Source organism: Sesamum indicum, linkage group LG7 (genome assembly GCF_026168435.1).
Source record: "Sesamum indicum cultivar Baizhima isolate 11 linkage group LG7, ASM2616843v1, whole genome shotgun sequence".
Lineage (NCBI taxonomy): Eukaryota > Viridiplantae > Streptophyta > Magnoliopsida > Lamiales > Pedaliaceae > Sesamum > Sesamum indicum.
In genome coordinates, this window is record NC_142663.1 from 13776846 (window position 1) to 13795290 (window position 18445).

At 37.1% G+C, this 18445-nt stretch overlaps 5 protein-coding genes, 1 long non-coding RNA gene and 1 other non-coding gene across 8 annotated transcripts; 4 read left to right on the forward strand and 3 right to left on the reverse strand.

The window, feature by feature from the left end:
• Positions 1-449: 449 nt before the first annotated feature.
• Positions 450-1970, forward strand: LOC105166677 (putative glucan endo-1,3-beta-glucosidase GVI). Its single transcript, XM_011086117.3, has 3 exons — positions 450-517; positions 771-1096; positions 1245-1970. Exons 1-3 carry the CDS (start codon positions 450-452, stop codon positions 1883-1885), a joined length of 1035 nt encoding a protein of 344 aa, XP_011084419.2. The 3' UTR covers positions 1886-1970.
• A 663-nt stretch (positions 1971-2633) lies between these two features.
• TRNAC-GCA (transfer RNA cysteine (anticodon GCA)) lies at positions 2634-2705 on the forward strand. The gene has a single exon. It is a non-coding gene; the product is annotated as a tRNA-Cys (tRNA).
• A 668-nt stretch (positions 2706-3373) lies between these two features.
• Positions 3374-5280, forward strand: LOC105166676 (actin-depolymerizing factor 7). Its single transcript, XM_011086116.3, has 3 exons — positions 3374-3498; positions 4176-4435; positions 4924-5280. The coding sequence occupies exons 1-3, from the start codon at positions 3496-3498 to the stop codon at positions 5072-5074; spliced, it is 414 nt and encodes a 137-aa protein (XP_011084418.1). The 5' UTR covers positions 3374-3495; the 3' UTR covers positions 5075-5280.
• A 167-nt stretch (positions 5281-5447) lies between these two features.
• On the reverse strand, positions 5448-8139 carry LOC105166909 (uncharacterized). The gene is made up of 6 exons (XM_088882684.1): positions 8035-8139; positions 6933-7534; positions 6649-6841; positions 6308-6372; positions 5951-6161; positions 5448-5820 (listed from the first exon to the last, which is right to left on the reverse strand). Exons 1-6 carry the CDS (start codon positions 8137-8139, stop codon positions 5458-5460), a joined length of 1539 nt encoding a protein of 512 aa, XP_088738810.1. The 3' UTR covers positions 5448-5457.
• Positions 7931-10436, forward strand: LOC148787576 (uncharacterized). Its single transcript, XR_016066412.1, has 2 exons — positions 7931-8150; positions 9518-10436. It is a non-coding gene; the product is annotated as an uncharacterized LOC148787576 (long non-coding RNA).
• Positions 9475-12190, reverse strand: LOC105166908 (uncharacterized). Its single transcript, XM_011086429.3, has 6 exons — positions 12012-12190; positions 10855-11423; positions 10585-10777; positions 10321-10385; positions 9967-10177; positions 9475-9837 (listed from the first exon to the last, which is right to left on the reverse strand). Exons 1-6 carry the CDS (start codon positions 12114-12116, stop codon positions 9475-9477), a joined length of 1506 nt encoding a protein of 501 aa, XP_011084731.2. The 5' UTR covers positions 12117-12190.
• Positions 12191-12656: 466 nt separating this feature from the next.
• On the reverse strand, positions 12657-16238 carry LOC105166675 (uncharacterized). 2 transcript variants are annotated; one of them, XM_011086115.3, is made up of 7 exons: positions 15757-15779; positions 15001-15105; positions 14253-14851; positions 13777-13969; positions 13561-13625; positions 13274-13484; positions 12657-13164 (listed from the first exon to the last, which is right to left on the reverse strand). In XM_011086115.3, exons 3-7 carry the CDS (start codon positions 14846-14848, stop codon positions 12802-12804), a joined length of 1428 nt encoding a protein of 475 aa, XP_011084417.1. In that variant the 5' UTR covers positions 14849-14851; positions 15001-15105; positions 15757-15779; the 3' UTR covers positions 12657-12801. The 2 variants fall into 2 exon arrangements, with proteins under 2 accessions (XP_011084417.1, XP_011084416.1); XM_011086114.3 differs by lacking the exon at positions 15001-15105 and having other exon boundaries at positions 15757-16238.
• Positions 16239-18445: the final 2207 nt, after the last annotated feature.

The window sequence follows — 18445 nt, forward strand, 5'->3', positions numbered from 1 at the left end:
TTATTGTAATTAAAAAAACTAATAAAAATTCAAAGAAATGAGAATTGACTAAAAGTAATTAATCCATTGCGGTCAAAATCATCAAAATTTAGTATTAAGTCAAAATTACCTCAATTTAGCCTAACATCGTTTTGCCATATATATACAATCAAGTCTTTTGGCAATGAACTTTAAATATGATAAGTTTACAATATATATATATATATTATGAAGAATGGCAATAGGTCGAGCCTTAATTCCCATGCCCATGAAGAGTTATATTTAGGGCAGTAGATCCAAAATAAAATATTCGAGCATGCACTTTCCATAAATACCACATCTTCTGTATTAATTTCTTAAAATAATTTCCTGCCCTTACACTATAAATTCCAATATTTCCACACTGCACTGCACCGCACCATATCATCTCAACTCCCCCCACACTCTTGCTTTTACCTAACAAAGCTACTATGGACACCATTTCTGCCTTGCTCTTTCTCTTCACTTGTTTGCTAAATTTTAATCCAGGTAACATACTGTTTATATCATTAGATATGTAGTTATAAATTCAGAAATATTTATCAATGTCGCTTCTCTAAATATACAACTACACATATATCGTTGACAATTTTCAATTCTAGTTAGTATCGTCGTGATAGTGATCATATTTGAATAATATTTGCTTAAATCTTTATAATACATAATTTATTTTTATTACTATATGTAAGTTGTATTTAATTAAATTATTACTTTACAATTTTCTTGATCTATGTATACTAATATGGGGGTAGTAATAATTACTACAATGATGAAGGTGCGTGTGGAATAGGCATCAACTACGGACTGCTGGGTGACGACCTCCCGCCTCCCTCCGACACCATTTCACGCCTGCGCCAACGCAGCGTCCGCAAAATCCGTCTCTTTGAACCCGCCCAAGATGTTCTCACAGCCCTGCATGACTCCGGGATATCGGTAATCGTCGGCACCCGAAACGAAGACCTTCGCCCTCTCGCCTCCGACCCTGCCGCTGCTACCGCATGGGTCGAGAAGAACATCCTCCCCCATTCCTCCTCCGTTCAAATCACATCCGTCGCAGCCGGCAATGAAGTATTCCCAGGTATACATAAAATTTCTTTAAATTGTTGGTAACCACTTTTAGTTGAATTAAACATGAGCTAGAGTTGAAAATTTCATTTGCACGTTCAATCATTTTTTGACTGATCCAACAGCGGATTTTATCACGAATTGAGTATAATTTGATGCAGGGGATTTAGCGCAGTACATACCTGACGCAATGCAAAACCTAGACGCCGCACTGAGGGCCGCCAGTGTCTCCGCAACCGTGACCACGGCGGTCTCCATGCAAGTACTTTCAAACACCTACCCTCCTTCGCAGGGCCAATTCTCCGCCGAAGCCGCCCCCATAATGACGCAAATCACCAAATTTCTAGCATCGAAGAATAGCCCTCTCCTCGTGAACGTCTACCCTTACTTCGCCCGCATCGGCGACCCGCTCAACGTAGAGTTAAACTACGCCCTCTTGGAAGACGGCGCTGCAGCCGTGCCCGACTGCCCACACACTTACCAGAACCTGTTCGATGCAATGGTGGACGCATTCCACGCCGCGCTCGAGAATGCTGGTGGATCCAACGTTCAGCTCGTGGTCTCGGAGACGGGGTGGCCGTCGGACGGAGGCAGAGACGCGAGCGTGGAGAATGCTCAGACGTACAACAACAATCTGATTCGACGGGTGTCGTCGGGAGAGGGGACACCGAGGAGGCCCGGAAAGGATATAGATACATACATATTTGCAATGTTCAATGAGAATTTGAAACCCGAGGGAGTTGAGCGGAATTGGGGGCTGTTTTACCCCAATCTCACCGAGGTTTATCACGCAAACTTTTGATCCCACAAGTCTTTGTCGTCAAAGAGTTTCAGACATTAGAGCAAGAGATAAGTAGGGGAGTTACGTAATTCTAGTTTATACAAACTACGCTACATTCATCATACAATCTTTTGTTATCGCAGATTGGCTTATACTGCAAATTATATTTATATTTAGCAAGAATTACATCAACACTCATTATCTTATATGTTTTATTTATACAAATGATTTTTTTTTTTATCTTAAAAAGTATTTAACATTATTTACATAAATTATCGTACCCTAATCTTTTACATCTTTCAATGGGTGGAGTGTGTGTTTATCATGAAAGAATGAGAGTTTGATGGGGTTATATATATAGGAACTATTTTCAGATAAATGAACATCCAAAAGTCTGTTGAACATTAATTTATCATCAGCAACCTAAAGAATTTATGGCTAATTGAAAAAAGGAAAAAAAAAGAAAAAAGAGGAAATTCCCTCTTTGGGTATTTTTGTCTATATATCAGTAGTAGTTTGTGCTTTATCTAATGCTGTATATTTTAATTATAGTAATTAATTCTGTGGAATTAAATTTAATAATTGCTGCATGTATTGTTTTCTTTTAATTTTAAATCATGTTATATTATTTTTTATATTTATAATTTTATTTATGAAATATGTGATCTTATAATAGAAAGTGCAATATTTGATGTGAAATAAAAAGTTCAATTGTGTGCTGCTCAAATCACTTGGACTAGAAAGAACTAATGGAGGGAAAGTACATCAAGGGTCCATAGCTCAGTGGTAGAGCATTTGACTGCAGATCAAGAGGTCACCGGTTCGAACCCGGTTGGGCCCTTTATTTTGTTCTTTTTTCCTTCATGTTCCTCTGTGTTGTAATTGCTCCGTCTGTGCCTTTATGTTTGGATTTTCGGTCACAATTTTCTTCACTATAATGTAATATCATGTTCTCATTCATGTTCTTCACTAGGGTGAGGGTTGCTTGAGAAAAGAGAGCTCGATAGGCTCGTTGGATGGTCTCGAACAAATATCTTATGATATTTAATTCAATTTGGTTTGATTCGTATAATAGTGCAAAGAATCAAAATTGAATAAAATAGTTCAACTATTGTATCCTCACTCTTGATAATATGGGACATCTATAAAGCCAAGTGTTGGTACGAGTACGGACACTGCATCCCTATCTTTATTTCATGATGTTATAATAATTATTAATATCAAATACTTATATTAATCAACATAAATTATTATTCAAGTAAAAAGAATAACTAAAGCAATATAACAATCTGGACAAATTGGTATTGGTAGAATTGAAAGTGATGATCTTAGTTGTGCTCCTGCAGCACATGCATAGTTTGATATGTACATTATGCATGAAATTAAAGAATAATGGGGGAAGAAGAAGTTGGTTATTTTGAGAGGAAATTAAGAAGCGAAGACAATTCTTAACCCTATGTTTTTTCTGTTATGACCCCGAATTTCTCTCTGGTTTTAAAAACAGCCAACTTCCCCATTCCCATGATCAAAAACATTCAAGAATCCATGCGATTCCTCTCTCTTCCGGTCCTCCCTTTTCCTTTCTCCTCATCATTTTTTGCAGGTCTTTCTTCCCCAGATTTGAGGACAAAATGGTAATGTAGCCAGGCTCCAACCCCACATCTCATGCATCACTTTGTTGATCTTCTTTAATGGAGTTAATTTCTTGAGAAAAAGATTCAATCTTCCCTTGCGTGTATTTTTGTTTTCTTCATCTTTGATCTTGTTGTTGATGTTATAACTGCTGGCTAGAATTTTGCCTGTCATGGTCCATGATGTTAGAATTAATAGACTTATGGAAATTGTTTTAGCCTGGTAAGAGGGTAGTTTTATCTTGAATTGTAACAGTATTGTGGAGAAGAAATCTTGAGGTATTAGTTGAAGCCCAACAGTATTGTGGAGAAGAAATCTTGAGGTATTAGTTGAAGCCCAGATTGTGTGTGTGTGTGTGTGTGTGTGTGTGTGTGTGTGTGTGTGTGTGTGTGAATATGAAGGCAGGGATTGAGGAATCCTAGTCTCCTGCAATCAACCTTTCTCTTAATTCTTTCCTCATTAATCAATCAGAAATTAGGCTTGCATCCTGCAAAAAACAAGTTCAGTTAGGCATATACGAGATATTATGGGCGGAATTGTACAAGTATGTTCCTCGTTAGTTGTATTATGAGGAGATGAATATGAATCCAGACATTTTTTTGTTACTTGATGAAACTATGCTGTGATGTTTTTACTTTTTACCCCATTTCTTCTCCATGTTTACGAGTTGTTGGTTTAGGCGAACTCTGCATCTGGAATGGCAGTGGACGATGAGTGTAAGCTGAAGTTCTTGGAACTGAAAGCAAAAAGGAACTATCGTTTCATCATCTTCAAGATTGAGGGCCAACAGGTGGTGGTGGAGAAACTCGGCAGCCCCGACGAAAGTTACGAGGATTTCACAGCCTCCCTCCCGTCTGATGAGTGTCGCTATGCTGTCTTTGATTTCGACTTCACCACCAATGAAAATTGCCAGAAGAGCAAGATCTTCTTCATCGCATGGTAAGCATGTCCAATACTCCAGTGTAGATAGCATCAGAAGTTTTTACCCATACCACTAGTCTTATATTATTGTAGGTACGTGTCGATAGAACATTTAAGTTGCAAGAAAAGAGAAGCTCCCAAGTACAAACTTTGCTCTTAGCAATTTATTCAATGAGATATTATTGCAGTTTAACCAGGCAACTGATGTGGCAGAAATAGCATATAGTGATTCTTTTTTATCAGGGTTCCGATTCTATAGCATGTGTTTTCCTTTACAGGATGAGGATTCCTTCTCTTGCATGTATTGTACATTGGATTTGTTGACGAATCTCACTCCTAATTCTCTAACTTTCTGAAAACTTAGCGAATTGCAGCGTTGTTTTGTTGCTTTATCTTTATCTGAATTAGTTCACATGTTTCCCTGTACATTAGCATATTTGATTATATCCGAAGAGCATCAACAGGGCGCATATTCTAATATAACTATTCAATTTGTTGATTTTCAGGTCACCAGATTCATCAAGAGTGAGAATGAAAATGGTCTACGCCAGCTCAAAGGACAGGTTTAAGAGGGAACTGGATGGGATTCAAGTCGAACTGCAGGCAACTGATCCCAGTGAAATGAGTTTTGACATCATCAAAGAGCGCGCCCGCTGAATAAGACACTCCCTTCTACAATCCTTGCTCTTCCCTTGAGTTCATGTTTCAAAAAGAGTTGGGTTGTTTACATATTTGGTATATCTTTTATTATATACGTACCGTGTTGTCTAGTTTAACGTAATACTATGTTGTAGTAATTCCTCCCCTATCTTCAAACTCAATCTGTAATTTTACATGTGGCACATTTCCTTGAGTTGGTCTTAAGACACCTTTAAATTCTTTTTTTATTTTTATTAAGTGATGACTTTTAATTGTTTCAAAGCCATGAATACAGATAGTCTTTAGTCAGTTATTTCTATTTCCAAACATGAAATCTGAGATGTCTCTGCATTCATTTGTATATCAATGTAAGAAACAATGAAGAAAAAATATTAAGGTTCCTATACTTGCTTGTTCTGATTCTGCCAAGATTCATTTTCCCATTTCTCTGCTTGCTTTATACCGTTACGTTTCTTTTCAATAACCGAATGAAAAGATGCAGGGCCATAAGGTGGAGGCATGGTGCATGGGCTTGAAAAACTAGGACCTTTAACTAGAGTATCAGTCATGAATTTCTTCTCCAATCCTTGCGCACGGCAAGCCATCGCCTCTGAGCAAAGCTCGACTGCTTTGTCAGGCACGGTGGGCTTGTACTTTAAGAGCTTGGAATACTCACTCAACAGATGAAACATGTAGTCGTAAACATAATCCATCTTCAGCTCATTTAGAACAAAGCTGCTTGCTGTCTTGCCAATGGCCTGAGCCTGTTACTCGAATCAATAGAAACATGAATGAGACTGAAAACGAGGTAAAACCCCTTACTCTTCTTTATTTTCCTCTCTATTTTATGGTGGGGAGGATGGGTGGAAGGGCGGAAAATGAGAGAGAGATTACCTCTTCACGATGACTATTACCCCAGTCGACTGCATGTTTGATGGATCTGCACTTGTCATCATCCTTAATTGGCCAGTAATGTTGCAACGGCATCAAATCTCTAGTGAAAAAGTCATAGTAGTGCGGCTTTACAAGTAACGTGACAGAATCACAAGCCAGGATGTATTTCTCACTCACTGACCACCCTACTCCTTCGATATAGATTTTGTATCTGCCAAGATTGAGATCTTTAACTATCAAAATCTAGCAGTGAAAATGCACACTAGATTGGTATCTATGAGGGAGAAACGGTTGCAAGTGTGGTTAATTTCTAGACAAAAAAGGAAGGGGATTGTTGTAGTGAAGAGGATCTCCCACCTGTGAGTGCATTGGCTTGCTAAGTCTGATTGCTTGAAACCCTCTTTCTCTTCTTTTTGCCAGTCCTGCAATTTTGTCCAGATTTCACTTTCAGCTATCAAATTTTCATGCATTTATAATTTAGTGTATGGATGTCAGCTTGTCAATGCTGCATCCAGTGCTTTTGTGCATTTAATGCATTGATTTGAACACCATTCTCCATTTATGAAATGGGAAATGCATCAAGTAATGCTACACCAAGAACACAAACACCTTTTCAAATATTCAATGCACTTCAAGATTTGTATTCCTCCTAGGAAGTACTAAAGTTGTAAATCTACAAGTACAAATTCAGTAGTTACCTGAGCATAGATACGAGCACCCCAGTCCAATTTATCCGAAACGTTACAGTCGAGTAAATCTATCCTAGTGGCAGCAACGTATGGATTGCCCTTCCAATAGGCATTTGGCTCCCTCTCCGTCCAACTACTCCTCTTATTCCCTGCTTTGAGGTCTTTCGACAATGCCTCCCATGGTTTTATGTTGATCTCAGGCCTAAAAGATCAGTACAGTCAGTGTTGGCCTTATATGACTTGAACGTAGCCTGATATAATCAATACCATGATCGATGATCATAAATACGTACCAACCCCAAAATGACCAATCTGGAAACACAATATTGAGCGTCGAATCATCCTTGCAATATCCAAACAACGTTGGAGGTGCCGAGTGCTTCACACCTTTGAAATTTTCTTTTCTAATGACTGGCAAGTCATCACAGTCGAACATCAAGTCCAAATCAGGCACTTTGCCAGGGTACCTCCTCAACAACTGCAGGATCCCCCACAGCGTAAACGTGTCCCGACTCTGGAACCCTTTTGAGTACGTTTGCGCATAAGCTTTCCCATCCAATATCACCAGCCGGAAATTGGCTGTTCGATTGGCACGCATCACCATTTCTCTAGTGATACCTGTTCTCCTCCAGGGCCATAGATCTTCATGAATCCAACGGAAGTAATCGGGACAAGACGCAAGTAGTGTCGATGAAATGTTTTTATCCCGCACGAAAGTTTTAGTTGAGTAAGAATTGGCAAGACAACGTCGTGACAAGTTGCCCATGGAACAGTTGAGTGCTGGGACAATGATGGTCGTAGGAGTATTCTCAACGTTTTTAGTAATCTTAGAAGGAGTAGTATGATCCATTTTGGCAGTCATGGATGGTTTCTGCATGAAATTTGCGTTCATGAGCTGCAAGAGGAGAAACATCAAAGATGCATTAGTTGAGAACTTGGTATTTTTTATGATGGCTTCAGTAGTTTCAGCAGCAAGAAACAATATCAGCATGTAGACCTATATATATATATATACATACATTTTTTGAAATTGATAGCGTTAGTTAATTTTTTTAAATATTATATTTTAAGAAATAATTTCAAGCCACAAAAAATTTGAATGATTTATGAATTGGAGATGCATTTATTCTTTTTGAGTTTTTTCCTAGTAAAATATCTTTTTTAAAATAAAATCATAAAATTTATTTAAAAATAAAAAGAATAATATATGGCGCAACCAGAATTTTGATGGGCGCACATCATTTAAAGTACTTATGAAGCTTATTAAATTGAAAAAAACTAACACACAAAAAATTATATTTGAATTTGATAATAAAACATATTCTTAGTTTAATCAAAGTCCTAACAACCCAATCGAAGGAACGCTAATTTTTGAAAGAGCAAAAGCAAACCTACAGCAGCAAAGGAGTCGAGGTGGCGCGTGCAAATGAACGCGCCGAGCGTGAGGGCGGCGAAGAAGAGCGCCACCATCGAAAACCTCGCCACCGGCATCATCTCCATGCCGTTCAAAGGTTCTCTGCTTCGTCCCTCTCAACAAATCCTACTTGCGGAAATATCAAAATCAATCAAATAATCTATTAATTAATTAAATGAGGTAAATCGGAATTACACACACACACACACACACACAGATATATATATATATATATATATATATTATGGACCCTTTTTTTCCTTTTGGAATTGAAAAACTTGAAGCTGTGTTTTAAAGAAATACATACAATTGCAGAGCTTTTATAAATAGGTATAAAAATAAATAAAAATTTATATAATATAGTTCATGTCAATAGATACAGATTTAGTATATCTATAATTAGATACAGCAAATTTTGGAGAAAATCATGATGAATGAATCCTGGTAGTACCAAATCTGTGTGTTTTTCAGGCGGTTTCTATATATTTTGCAGCATGGGTCAAACTGTCGAGGATGAGGGTTTCTTCTATCTCTTGCATGTATTCATTATTATGCATCTTGATGATGCTCTGCTTCTCTAAATTCTATCTCAAAAATACCCTATTGCTGTCCTTATTTTGTCTCAAAATTTGACTCGGATTTTGGCCTAATTATTACATTATTAACATCAATTATTCGAATAGTTTGTTCTGAATTAATGTTTCCTCTTATATTTCACTTTATATATACACGTCATTGTCTGCATAAAAGATTTTATTACATTATAAGGGTATGGAATTTTTACATTCAACTTATATCTATAAGTGGAAATAAAAGTAAAACATCAATTTGGAATAGAGGATTACATAATTTTATGTGGTTGTTCAATTTCTTGGCTTTTAGGTCATGAAATGTATCAAAAGTGAGAATAAAGATGATCTACCTAACCCTCGGAGAGATTTTTTAGGGTTAAATTCATACTACGTTTGGAACTAATTTGTGCTCTGGTTGCATCAATAATCGTCATGTACGCTTATTTTGAGTAAGTGAAATTTGTATCAATTTATGTATATTCAACAACATTGAATGTAGCATCTACAAGACTGAGATTTAAGATAGAGCTGCATGGGATCCATGTTGAGCCAGTAAATTGGGCTTCAGCATCATCACAGGGTGCAAACTATCAGTGGATTGTCCCTACTACGTTGCTCGCCCCTCCCTTAAGTTCACCCCTCAAGAGATTTGGTAACATTGGTTTATATTATACGCTGTTTAGTTGGACGCAATACTATGTTGTAGTAATTATTCCCTGATCTGCAAACTTTACCTCTCTGCTTGCTTTTAAGATTGATAACATAGTATGAGAAGACATAAATTTATGCATGCTTTAATCATTTGTCTATAACAGCGAGGAACAAAGAAGGAAAAGATGTGTAAAGTTCCTATATTTGCTTGTTCTGATTCTGCCAATATTCTTTTTCCCAGGTCTCTACTTGCTTTATTACACCTTCTTTTCTTTCAACAATAGAATGAAGAGATGGAGGATCGTACGGTGGAGGCATCATGCATGGATTAGAAACACTCGGACATTTAACTAGCGTATCCATCATGAATTTCTTCGCCAGTCCCTGCGAAGGGCAAGCCAGCGCCTCCAAACAAAGTTCGACCGCTCTCTCAGGCACGGTGGGCTTGTACTTTAAGAGCTTGGAGTACTCACTCAAGAGATGAAACATGTAGTCGTAAACGTAATCCATCTTCACCTCGTTTAGAACAAAGCTGCTTGCCGTCTTGCCAATGGCCTGAGCCTGTTAATTAAACGAATCAAGAAACATGCATGAGACTTTAAAGGAGGTAAAACCCCTTATTATCCTCGTCTTTCTCTTTTCCTCTCTATTTCATGTTTGTTGGGAGGGCGAAAACGAGAGAGAGATTACCTCTTCACGATGATTATTACCCCAGTCGACTGCATGTTTGATGGATCTGCACTTGTCGTCATCCTTAATTGGCCAGTAGTGTTGCAACGGCGTCAAACCTCTAGTGAAAAAGTCATAGTAGTGAGGCTTTACGAGTAACATGACAGAATCGCAAGCTAGGATGTATTTCTCACTCACTGACCACCCAACTCCTTCAATGTAGATTTTGTATCTGCCAAGATTGCACAAGAAAGAGATGTTGAACTATCAAAATCTAGCAATGAAAATGCACATTAGATTGGTATTCATGAGGAAAAAAGAGTTGGTTGACCAAAAGAAAGGGGATTGTTGTAGCTAGTGAAGTGGCTCTCCCACCTGTGAGTGCATTGGTTTGCTAAGTTTGATTGCTTGAAACCCTCTTTCTTTTCTTTTCGCCAGTCCTGCAATTTTGTCAGAGTTTCACTTTCAGCTATCAACTTTCCATGCATTTATGATTTACTTTTGTGGATGTCAGCACATGGATGCTGCATTCAGTGCTTTGTGCGTTGAATGATTCCAACATACTCTATTCAACATTTATATTCCTCCCAAGAAAGTAGTGAAATTGTAAAAATCTACGAGTAGAAATTCAACCGTTACCTGAGCATAGATACGAGCACCCCAATCCATTTTGTCTGAAACATTGCATCTGCGTAAATCCCTCCTCTTGGAGGCCACCAATGGATTGCCCTTCCAATAAGCATATGGCTTCCGCTCCCTCCATCTCTTCCTCTTATTCCCTTCTTTTATGTCCTTGGACAATGTCTCCCATGGTTTTATATTGAGCTCAGGCCTAAAGAACAGTTGAGTCAGTTGATGTACAGGCAGCCACATTAACATACACCATGATTGATAATCATTAATACGTACCAGCCCCAGAACGACCAATCAGGAAACACAATATTGAACGTTGAATCATTCTTGCAGTATCCGAACAATGTTGGAGGTGCTGGGTGCATCCGACCTTTGAAATTTTCTTTCTTGATGACCGGCAAGTCACCGCAGTCGAACATTAAGTCCAGATCAGGCACTTTGCCAGGGTACTTCCGTAGCAACTGCAAGATCCCCCACAACGTGAACGTGTCCCGACTCTCAAATCCTTTTGAGTACGTCTCCACGTAAGCTTTCCCATCTAATATGACCAGCCGAAAATTGGCTGTTCGTTTGGCACTCATCACCATTTCTCTAGTGATACCTGTTTTCCTCCACGGCCCTAGATCTTCATGAACCCAACGGAAGTAATCGGGACAAGACGGAGGTGGTGTCGATCTAACGTTTTTGTCTCCGATGAAAGTTTTAGATGAGTGGCAATTGACTGGACAACTTGGAGACAGGTTGCCGAGGGAACATTTATGTACTTGAATAACTGTGGTTGTAGGAAAATTCTCGAGATTCTGACTACTCTCAGAAGGAAAACTGCGATCTCTTCTGACCATGAGCTGCAATAAGAAAAGCATCAAACACACATCAGTTGGGAACTTCTTGAAAATCTCATCGTGTGCACATACAATGTACATTTTTTACCATGGGAAATTTTGAAAATAATCCATTTTCAGATCTTCACATTCTTCAATTATGAGTTCAAAGAAAAAGGATTCAATTTTAAATTAATATGTTAATTATTTTTTCTATTAAAAAAATATTGTCATTTTGAGAATGATCTAATTGAGTTTAGAAAAATTAGTGTTCACTAAAATGTAAGTTGATATTGGCATGTAGATGCAGACAAAAAATTTGAATGGCTTATAAGTTTCAAAATAAATTACCACTAATAGAATATTTTTTCGAAATAAAATTATGAGATTTACGTAGAGGCCTAATTAATAATAACTCGCGCAACGGTAAACCGGGTCGTCTCACGTCATTTAAAATACTTACTATATATAATAAATTGAGAAAACAAAAAATTGATCTTGAATTTGATAATAAAACATATTCTTAATTTAATCACATCTGGAACTAGGTCTGTTGAAGAGCTTAAGTTCTAACAGAATTTTGAAAGACAAACAGAGCAAAAGCAAACCTACAAAAGCAACGGAGTCGAGGTGGCGCGTGCACAAGAACGCGCCGAAAGTGAGGGAGGCGACTAAGAGCGCCGCCATCGAGAACGTCGCCATCAGCATCAGCTTCATGCCTCTCAAAGGTTCTGTCCTTCGTCTCTCTCAAAAAATCCTACTTAGCTTCATCACAAAAACATCATCTTCAAAATTATAAATATTAACTTATCCAAAAGAAAAACCTGCGGAAATATCAATTAATTAATTAATTAATTAATGATGTTCCTATTTTGATTTTGTGTTTCCTTTTTGAGGATGAGGGGATTTCTTTCTTGCATTGCATGTACATTGTACTCTGCCCAAATTCTATCTCAAAAGTAAAAAATATTCAATTGTCGTCCTTATCTTGTCTCAAAATTTCACTGGTTTCCACCTAATTACATTAACACATATCCAAATACTCCCTTCTCAATTAATGTTTCATCTTATATGTATTTTACTTTACTTATCCATATTATCTCTATATTAACATAATTCCCTTAAATTATAAGGGATATTGATTTTTCGCACCTGAATTATAATATATGAGTATAATATAAAAATAAAATATTAATTCAGAATAAAGAATCGGAATTGCATTGCATAGTTTTTCTTGGGTTTTATTAGGTCATGGGATGCATCATTTAATTTGGATAAACATAGTATAAGAAGAGACAAATTTATACATTCATTTGTATGTAACTGCAGGAAACAAAGAAGGAAAAGATGTTGTAAGGTTCCTACATCTGTGCTTGTTCTGATTCTGCCAGTATTCTTTTTCCTACATCTGCTTGTTCTGATTCTGCCAGTATTCTTTTTCCCACGTCTCTACTTGCTTTATGCCACTATCTTTTCTTTCAATAACAGAATGAAGAGATGCGGGATCGTACGGTGGAGGCATCGTGCATGGGTTCGAAACACTCGGACCTTTAACTAGAGAATCCGTCATGAATTTCTTCTCGAATCCTTGCGAAGGGCAGGCCATTGCCTCCGAACAGAGTTCGACAGCTCTCTTAGGCACGGTGGGCTTGTATTTTAAGAGCTTGGCATACTCGCTCAAGAGATGGAACATGTAGTCGTAAACGTAGTCCATCTTCAGCTCGTCTAGAATGAAATTGCTTGCTCTCTTGCCGATGGCCTGAGCCTGTTAACAGACCGAATAAAGAACACAAGTAAGATTCATTAGCTTGTTAGGAGTGTGTGTGTGTGTGTGTGTTGGGAGAATGGGGGGACAAGAGAGAGAGAGAGATTACCTCTTGTTGATGGCTATTTCCCCAGTCGACTGCGTGTTTAATGGATCTGCACTTGTCATCATCCTTAATTGGCCAGTAATGTTGCAAAGGCATCAAACTTCTCGTGAAGAAGTCGTAGTAATAAGGCTTTACGAGTAGTGTGACGGAATCGCAAGCTAGAATGTATTTCTCACTCACTGACCACGCAGATCCTTCAATGTAGATTTTGTATCTGCCAAGATTGCACAAGAATGAGATCTTTAACTACGGAAAATCTCATAGTGTTTATAGCGAAGAGGCCATCCCACCTGTGAGCGCATTGGCTCGCTAAATCTGATTGCTTATAACCCTCTTTTTGTTCTTTCAGCCAGTCCTGCAATTTTTCATCAAGTTTCACTTTCAGCACTCTGCTTTTGGTGCAGTCATAACTCATCGGTCATGTTGACAGATTCAAAATATTCAAGTTCACGACTCATATTCTCGACAAGTTCTTGAAAACCCTCAGTAGAATTCATAGTTGTTACCTGAGCAAAGACGCGAGCGCCCCAATCCTGCTTATCCGTAACATTGCACTTGAGCAAGTCCATCCTGGTGGCCGCAACTGTTGGATTGCCTTTCCAATAAGCATGCTGCTCCCTGTCCGTCCATCCAATCCTCTTATTACCTTCCTTTAGGTCCTCAGACAATGCCTCCCATGGTTTTATGTTAATCTCTGGCCTAATTAATTATCACTGTCAATGTTTAGGTATATTATATATTTAAGGGGGAAAGAAAAAAGAAAAAGCTCTCAGTTTGAAAGATTACACAGCACTCTCTGCAGTCATGTTTCTGATCTTTACCAGTCTTCAAAGTGAAATTTTACGATGTAAAACAATGAATGCAGAGAATGCAGCATAATTTTTCAAAACGGGCAGATTTCTAATGTCTAAATGTAAGGGGTGTCAATATAATTATCTCGATTATATAACCAGTACCGAAATTTTACTAATTATCTACGTACCAGCCCCAGAACGACCAATCTGGAAAGACGATATCATATGAGGAATCGTCCCCACAGTATCGGAACAACGGTGGTGGTGCGGGGTACTTGGGACCTTTAAAAGTTTCTTTTTTGATGACCGGCCAATCAACACAATCGAACATTAAGTCCAAATCAGGCACTTTGCCGGGGTACCTCCTCAGCAACTGCAGGATCCCCCATAGCGTAAATGTGTCCCGACTCTGAAACGATTTTCTGTACGTTTGCACGTAAGCTTTCCCATCCAATATCACCAACCGGAAATTAGCCGTTCGACTGGCACTCATAACCATTTCTCTAGTAATGCCTGTCTCCCTCCACGGCCATAAATCATCATAAATCCAACGGAAGTAATCGGGACAAGACGGAGGCGGCGCTGACAAAAGGCTTTGATCTTCAACAAAGATCTTAGATGGGTAGTAATTGGCAGGGCAGGTCCGAGACATGTTGCCGAGGGAACAGTTGAGTGGGATATCTATGGTCTTAGGAGTGTTCTGGTGGTTTTGAGGAGTTTCGGAAGGGAAATCATGAACCGTTTTAGTGGTTAGTATTGGATTCTGTGAGGAACTTCTGTCCATCAACTGCAAGAGGAGAAAACACCAAACAAACATCAGCCGGCCACCTCGGCTTTTTGGGGTACGGTGCTTATTGGATGCACAAATCACTAGCTAAAATGTAAACTGATAAGTAATTCGAGAATGCGGAAAACAATGAATATAATGTTACATACATATTTGACAAGGAAATTCCTTCCACTTCCAGTTCATTTCTACCATCTCCAAGAGGTCACCCATCCTAATACTACTCAGGTTCAAGCGCGCTCAACTTTGGAATCCTAATAATAGACCATAATTAGTATATATACCCACATATCCCACAATAATATTACTTAACTACTTTGTAACATCTTTCCTCCACGAGGCGGAAAATACGCGAAGTTAATACTCGGAAATGAGATTGGAAGACCCGCAACACAGAATAAAATATTAAACAAGGAGATTTTTCGTTGTTCCTGATGCAAGCTGGCCCAACACTGTCTCTGGATAGAGGTGGAGGGGGAATTGACTTTTTCATCCTCGATGAACTCTCGAGACATCGATGTACAATTTTGATTTCCTCCTACATTATGATGCTCGAGTGTCCTAACATAGTTCAAGATTTCAAAAGAGTAGTATACAATCTTGGATCACCCAAAAATCAAGGTGACAAGCACATGTAGCAGCATAGTTTTAGGACCACAGCAACGGCACCTAACTTTGTGAAACAAGTACTACAAACAATATATACATATTCCTAGTCAAACAAGTTGGCCACCACTTCCAAACAACTTCATTGAAAACACAAAATCAGAATTCAATGTACTAACAAACAAACGATTCAAATGAATAATTTAAACAAACAAACAAACAAAAAAGAAAGCTGAGAAATATCATAACGGGAATGAGCAGCAGTGTCGGCGAGGATTAAAGCAGAGCAGGAAACTTACTGCAGAGGAGGAGTCGAGGTAGCGCGTGCAAATGAACGCGCCGACGGTGAGGACGGCGAAGAAGAGCGCCACCAGCGAAGATCTCGCAAGCTGCCGCCGGATCGCCTCCATGCCGGTAAAGGGTCTCCGGGAGGAAAATCCCAGATGAAGAACAAATGATTTTCTGGAAACAATTAATAGTTAAGCTGAGGAAAAAAAGTTAGAGAAATTAATGAATGAGGTAAATGAAGAGTTGTAGTGACCCTCCCTCTGGAATCATCAACAACAAAAGAACCAGCTTGTCTGAAACACTACTTTTTGCATTTATTGAGCTAAATAACTACAAATAGATTCCCAAAAAATAAAAAACTAAAAATTTAGAAACAAGTGATTTTTCAGAAGGGGTTTTTACTCTTTTACTTGGATTTTGCAAGAAAAAGATGGGAGAACGAGAGGGTGGTGAAGAAGGTGGGAGGGGGTGGGGTGTCTTGAAAATGGGCTAAAAGTAGAGGTGCTGTCATTATGTATGATGTCTCAGATACAGTGTGTGTGACTATTTTAATATGGAAACTAAAATTTATTTTGTTCTAATAATTAAGCAATTCATATATGATTTTTTGATCCTGGATTATGGGGAGATTATTTATTTTAAATTTTTAAATAAATTATAACCAGCCCCCTAAATTTAATATATTTATATAATCTTCTCATTATAAACATCTTTTTACAGTCAATGGACATCGAGTAAATACTCTTTACAATGAGTTGTCACAAGAAATATTTATTATAAATATTTTCAATTTTATAATTATAATAAATTTCAAAAGAATTTATCGTAATCTATCTTAATATTTATCTTAATTAGCTAAGTATTATTATTTGAGATGATTTCTTGCATGCAACATAAAATATTAATATTCAAGAATAATCTCATAATAATCAGCTATATTTGAACTGACGTCATAAATACAATATACGGGTTATCATGGAGTCAAATTTATGTATCATAACATAATGAAAGTTGGCAGCTATCTACATTAATAATATCATCTTCTATTTATAAATGTAAAAAAAGTCTCAAACTCATTTAATTCATACATTTATATATATATTCTAAAAAAAGTATATACATAAAATGTACCATGATTTAAAATATTAATTAATAATAAAAGATCCAGACTATATAATGCATCGGTAATGTATTATAATTATCCAAAATTTCGGGGCAATAGTGTAATTAGCAGCTTCTTGGTGGGTCCGCAACGATGTAAAAGCCATGTGATTATACAAATAATGGAAAGCTGATTATACAAAATTACCAAAATGACCAAAAGTGATCTGGATTTTTCTTTTTTAATAAAAATAGGAGTATGTTTAAGAATTGTTTTTCCCCGTATATCATTAGGAAAGCGTGTTATGAAGGAGACGCCTTTTCTTAAACTCGGAAAAGTTCCCTTGGGATGATGAACATCAAGTTCAAAGCAAAGGCGTGAATCTGGAATTTAATTTGAATCGTCACCACATGGGAACACGGGATTTTGGGGGTTTATAATGATAAATATAATGTACTCTTAGTACAATTAATTTGAATTTGGTCACACACACACACAAATAATATTGGCTATAATATTAATGGTTATAACTAAAAATCATGGTATTATTAATCATTGTTAATAAACTCTCGATGCAAAAAATTAGCTTTTTTACTGTGAAAAAATTATTTTACATAAAAATCATTGTAAAAATATTTTGACATGATTTTTAGTCTTTGCAAATATTTGCCACTATTGCAAAATCACAACCAAATACCATTGCGTGGTCAATAATTATTTGTTACGACTATTTATTATTATCAACTAGTCGTTACTGTATGTTGTTCCTACGTACATATAATAAATAATTTTTCACGCTTTAAAATATATTATAAATAAGAGTAAAATATATAAACCAACACATTATATTAAACAAAATAAAGAAAAAAACAAATAATCATTTATCAGTTAGTCTAAATTTTGAAAAGTTAAATAAGTTTGTTATTTTGTCATGAATGGTATTTCTGATTCAACAAAAAATTGATGCGGTGGTATCATTAACTACCATTTTTAAATGTGGAGGGACTTTTTTCTTTATATTAGTATAGATAATAATTAACCATGACGAAATTATATTTCTTATAGTCATAGGATTATCATAGATCGCACGACATAACCAATTACTTACCGTTGTAAAGTATTCTGTATTTGAGGGGCTACCTCTGGAACCTCCACCTTGGGTTGGCGGGCTACCCGCAGGGCCCAACCAATGCAACATTTAATTCACAAATTATTCACTAAAATAGTTATTGCATCGGCCGCCGCCCCGTTTGTTTGTGGTTTTGTTTTCAAAAATAATAATCAAAACAAAAATATATTTATTTATACGTATTATTATTAAGAATATATTAATTTTATATTATAATTCAATATAAAATACAATTCATTCATTTATTATTTTGCTCCATTCATCTTATTTCACTCACAAATTTCTGAAGGTAATATATCATAGTCATGAGGTACTTATGATATTGTAACGAGTTGGGACTTTTCGGCCCCAAAATTTCATCCGCTGCAAATCCTAGTAAGAGGTCCACCAAAAAGCAGAAAATTAATGGAGAAATAGCAACATCTTTTTTTTTGTTCCAACAATGAAAATGTAATTTATTTGGATACTT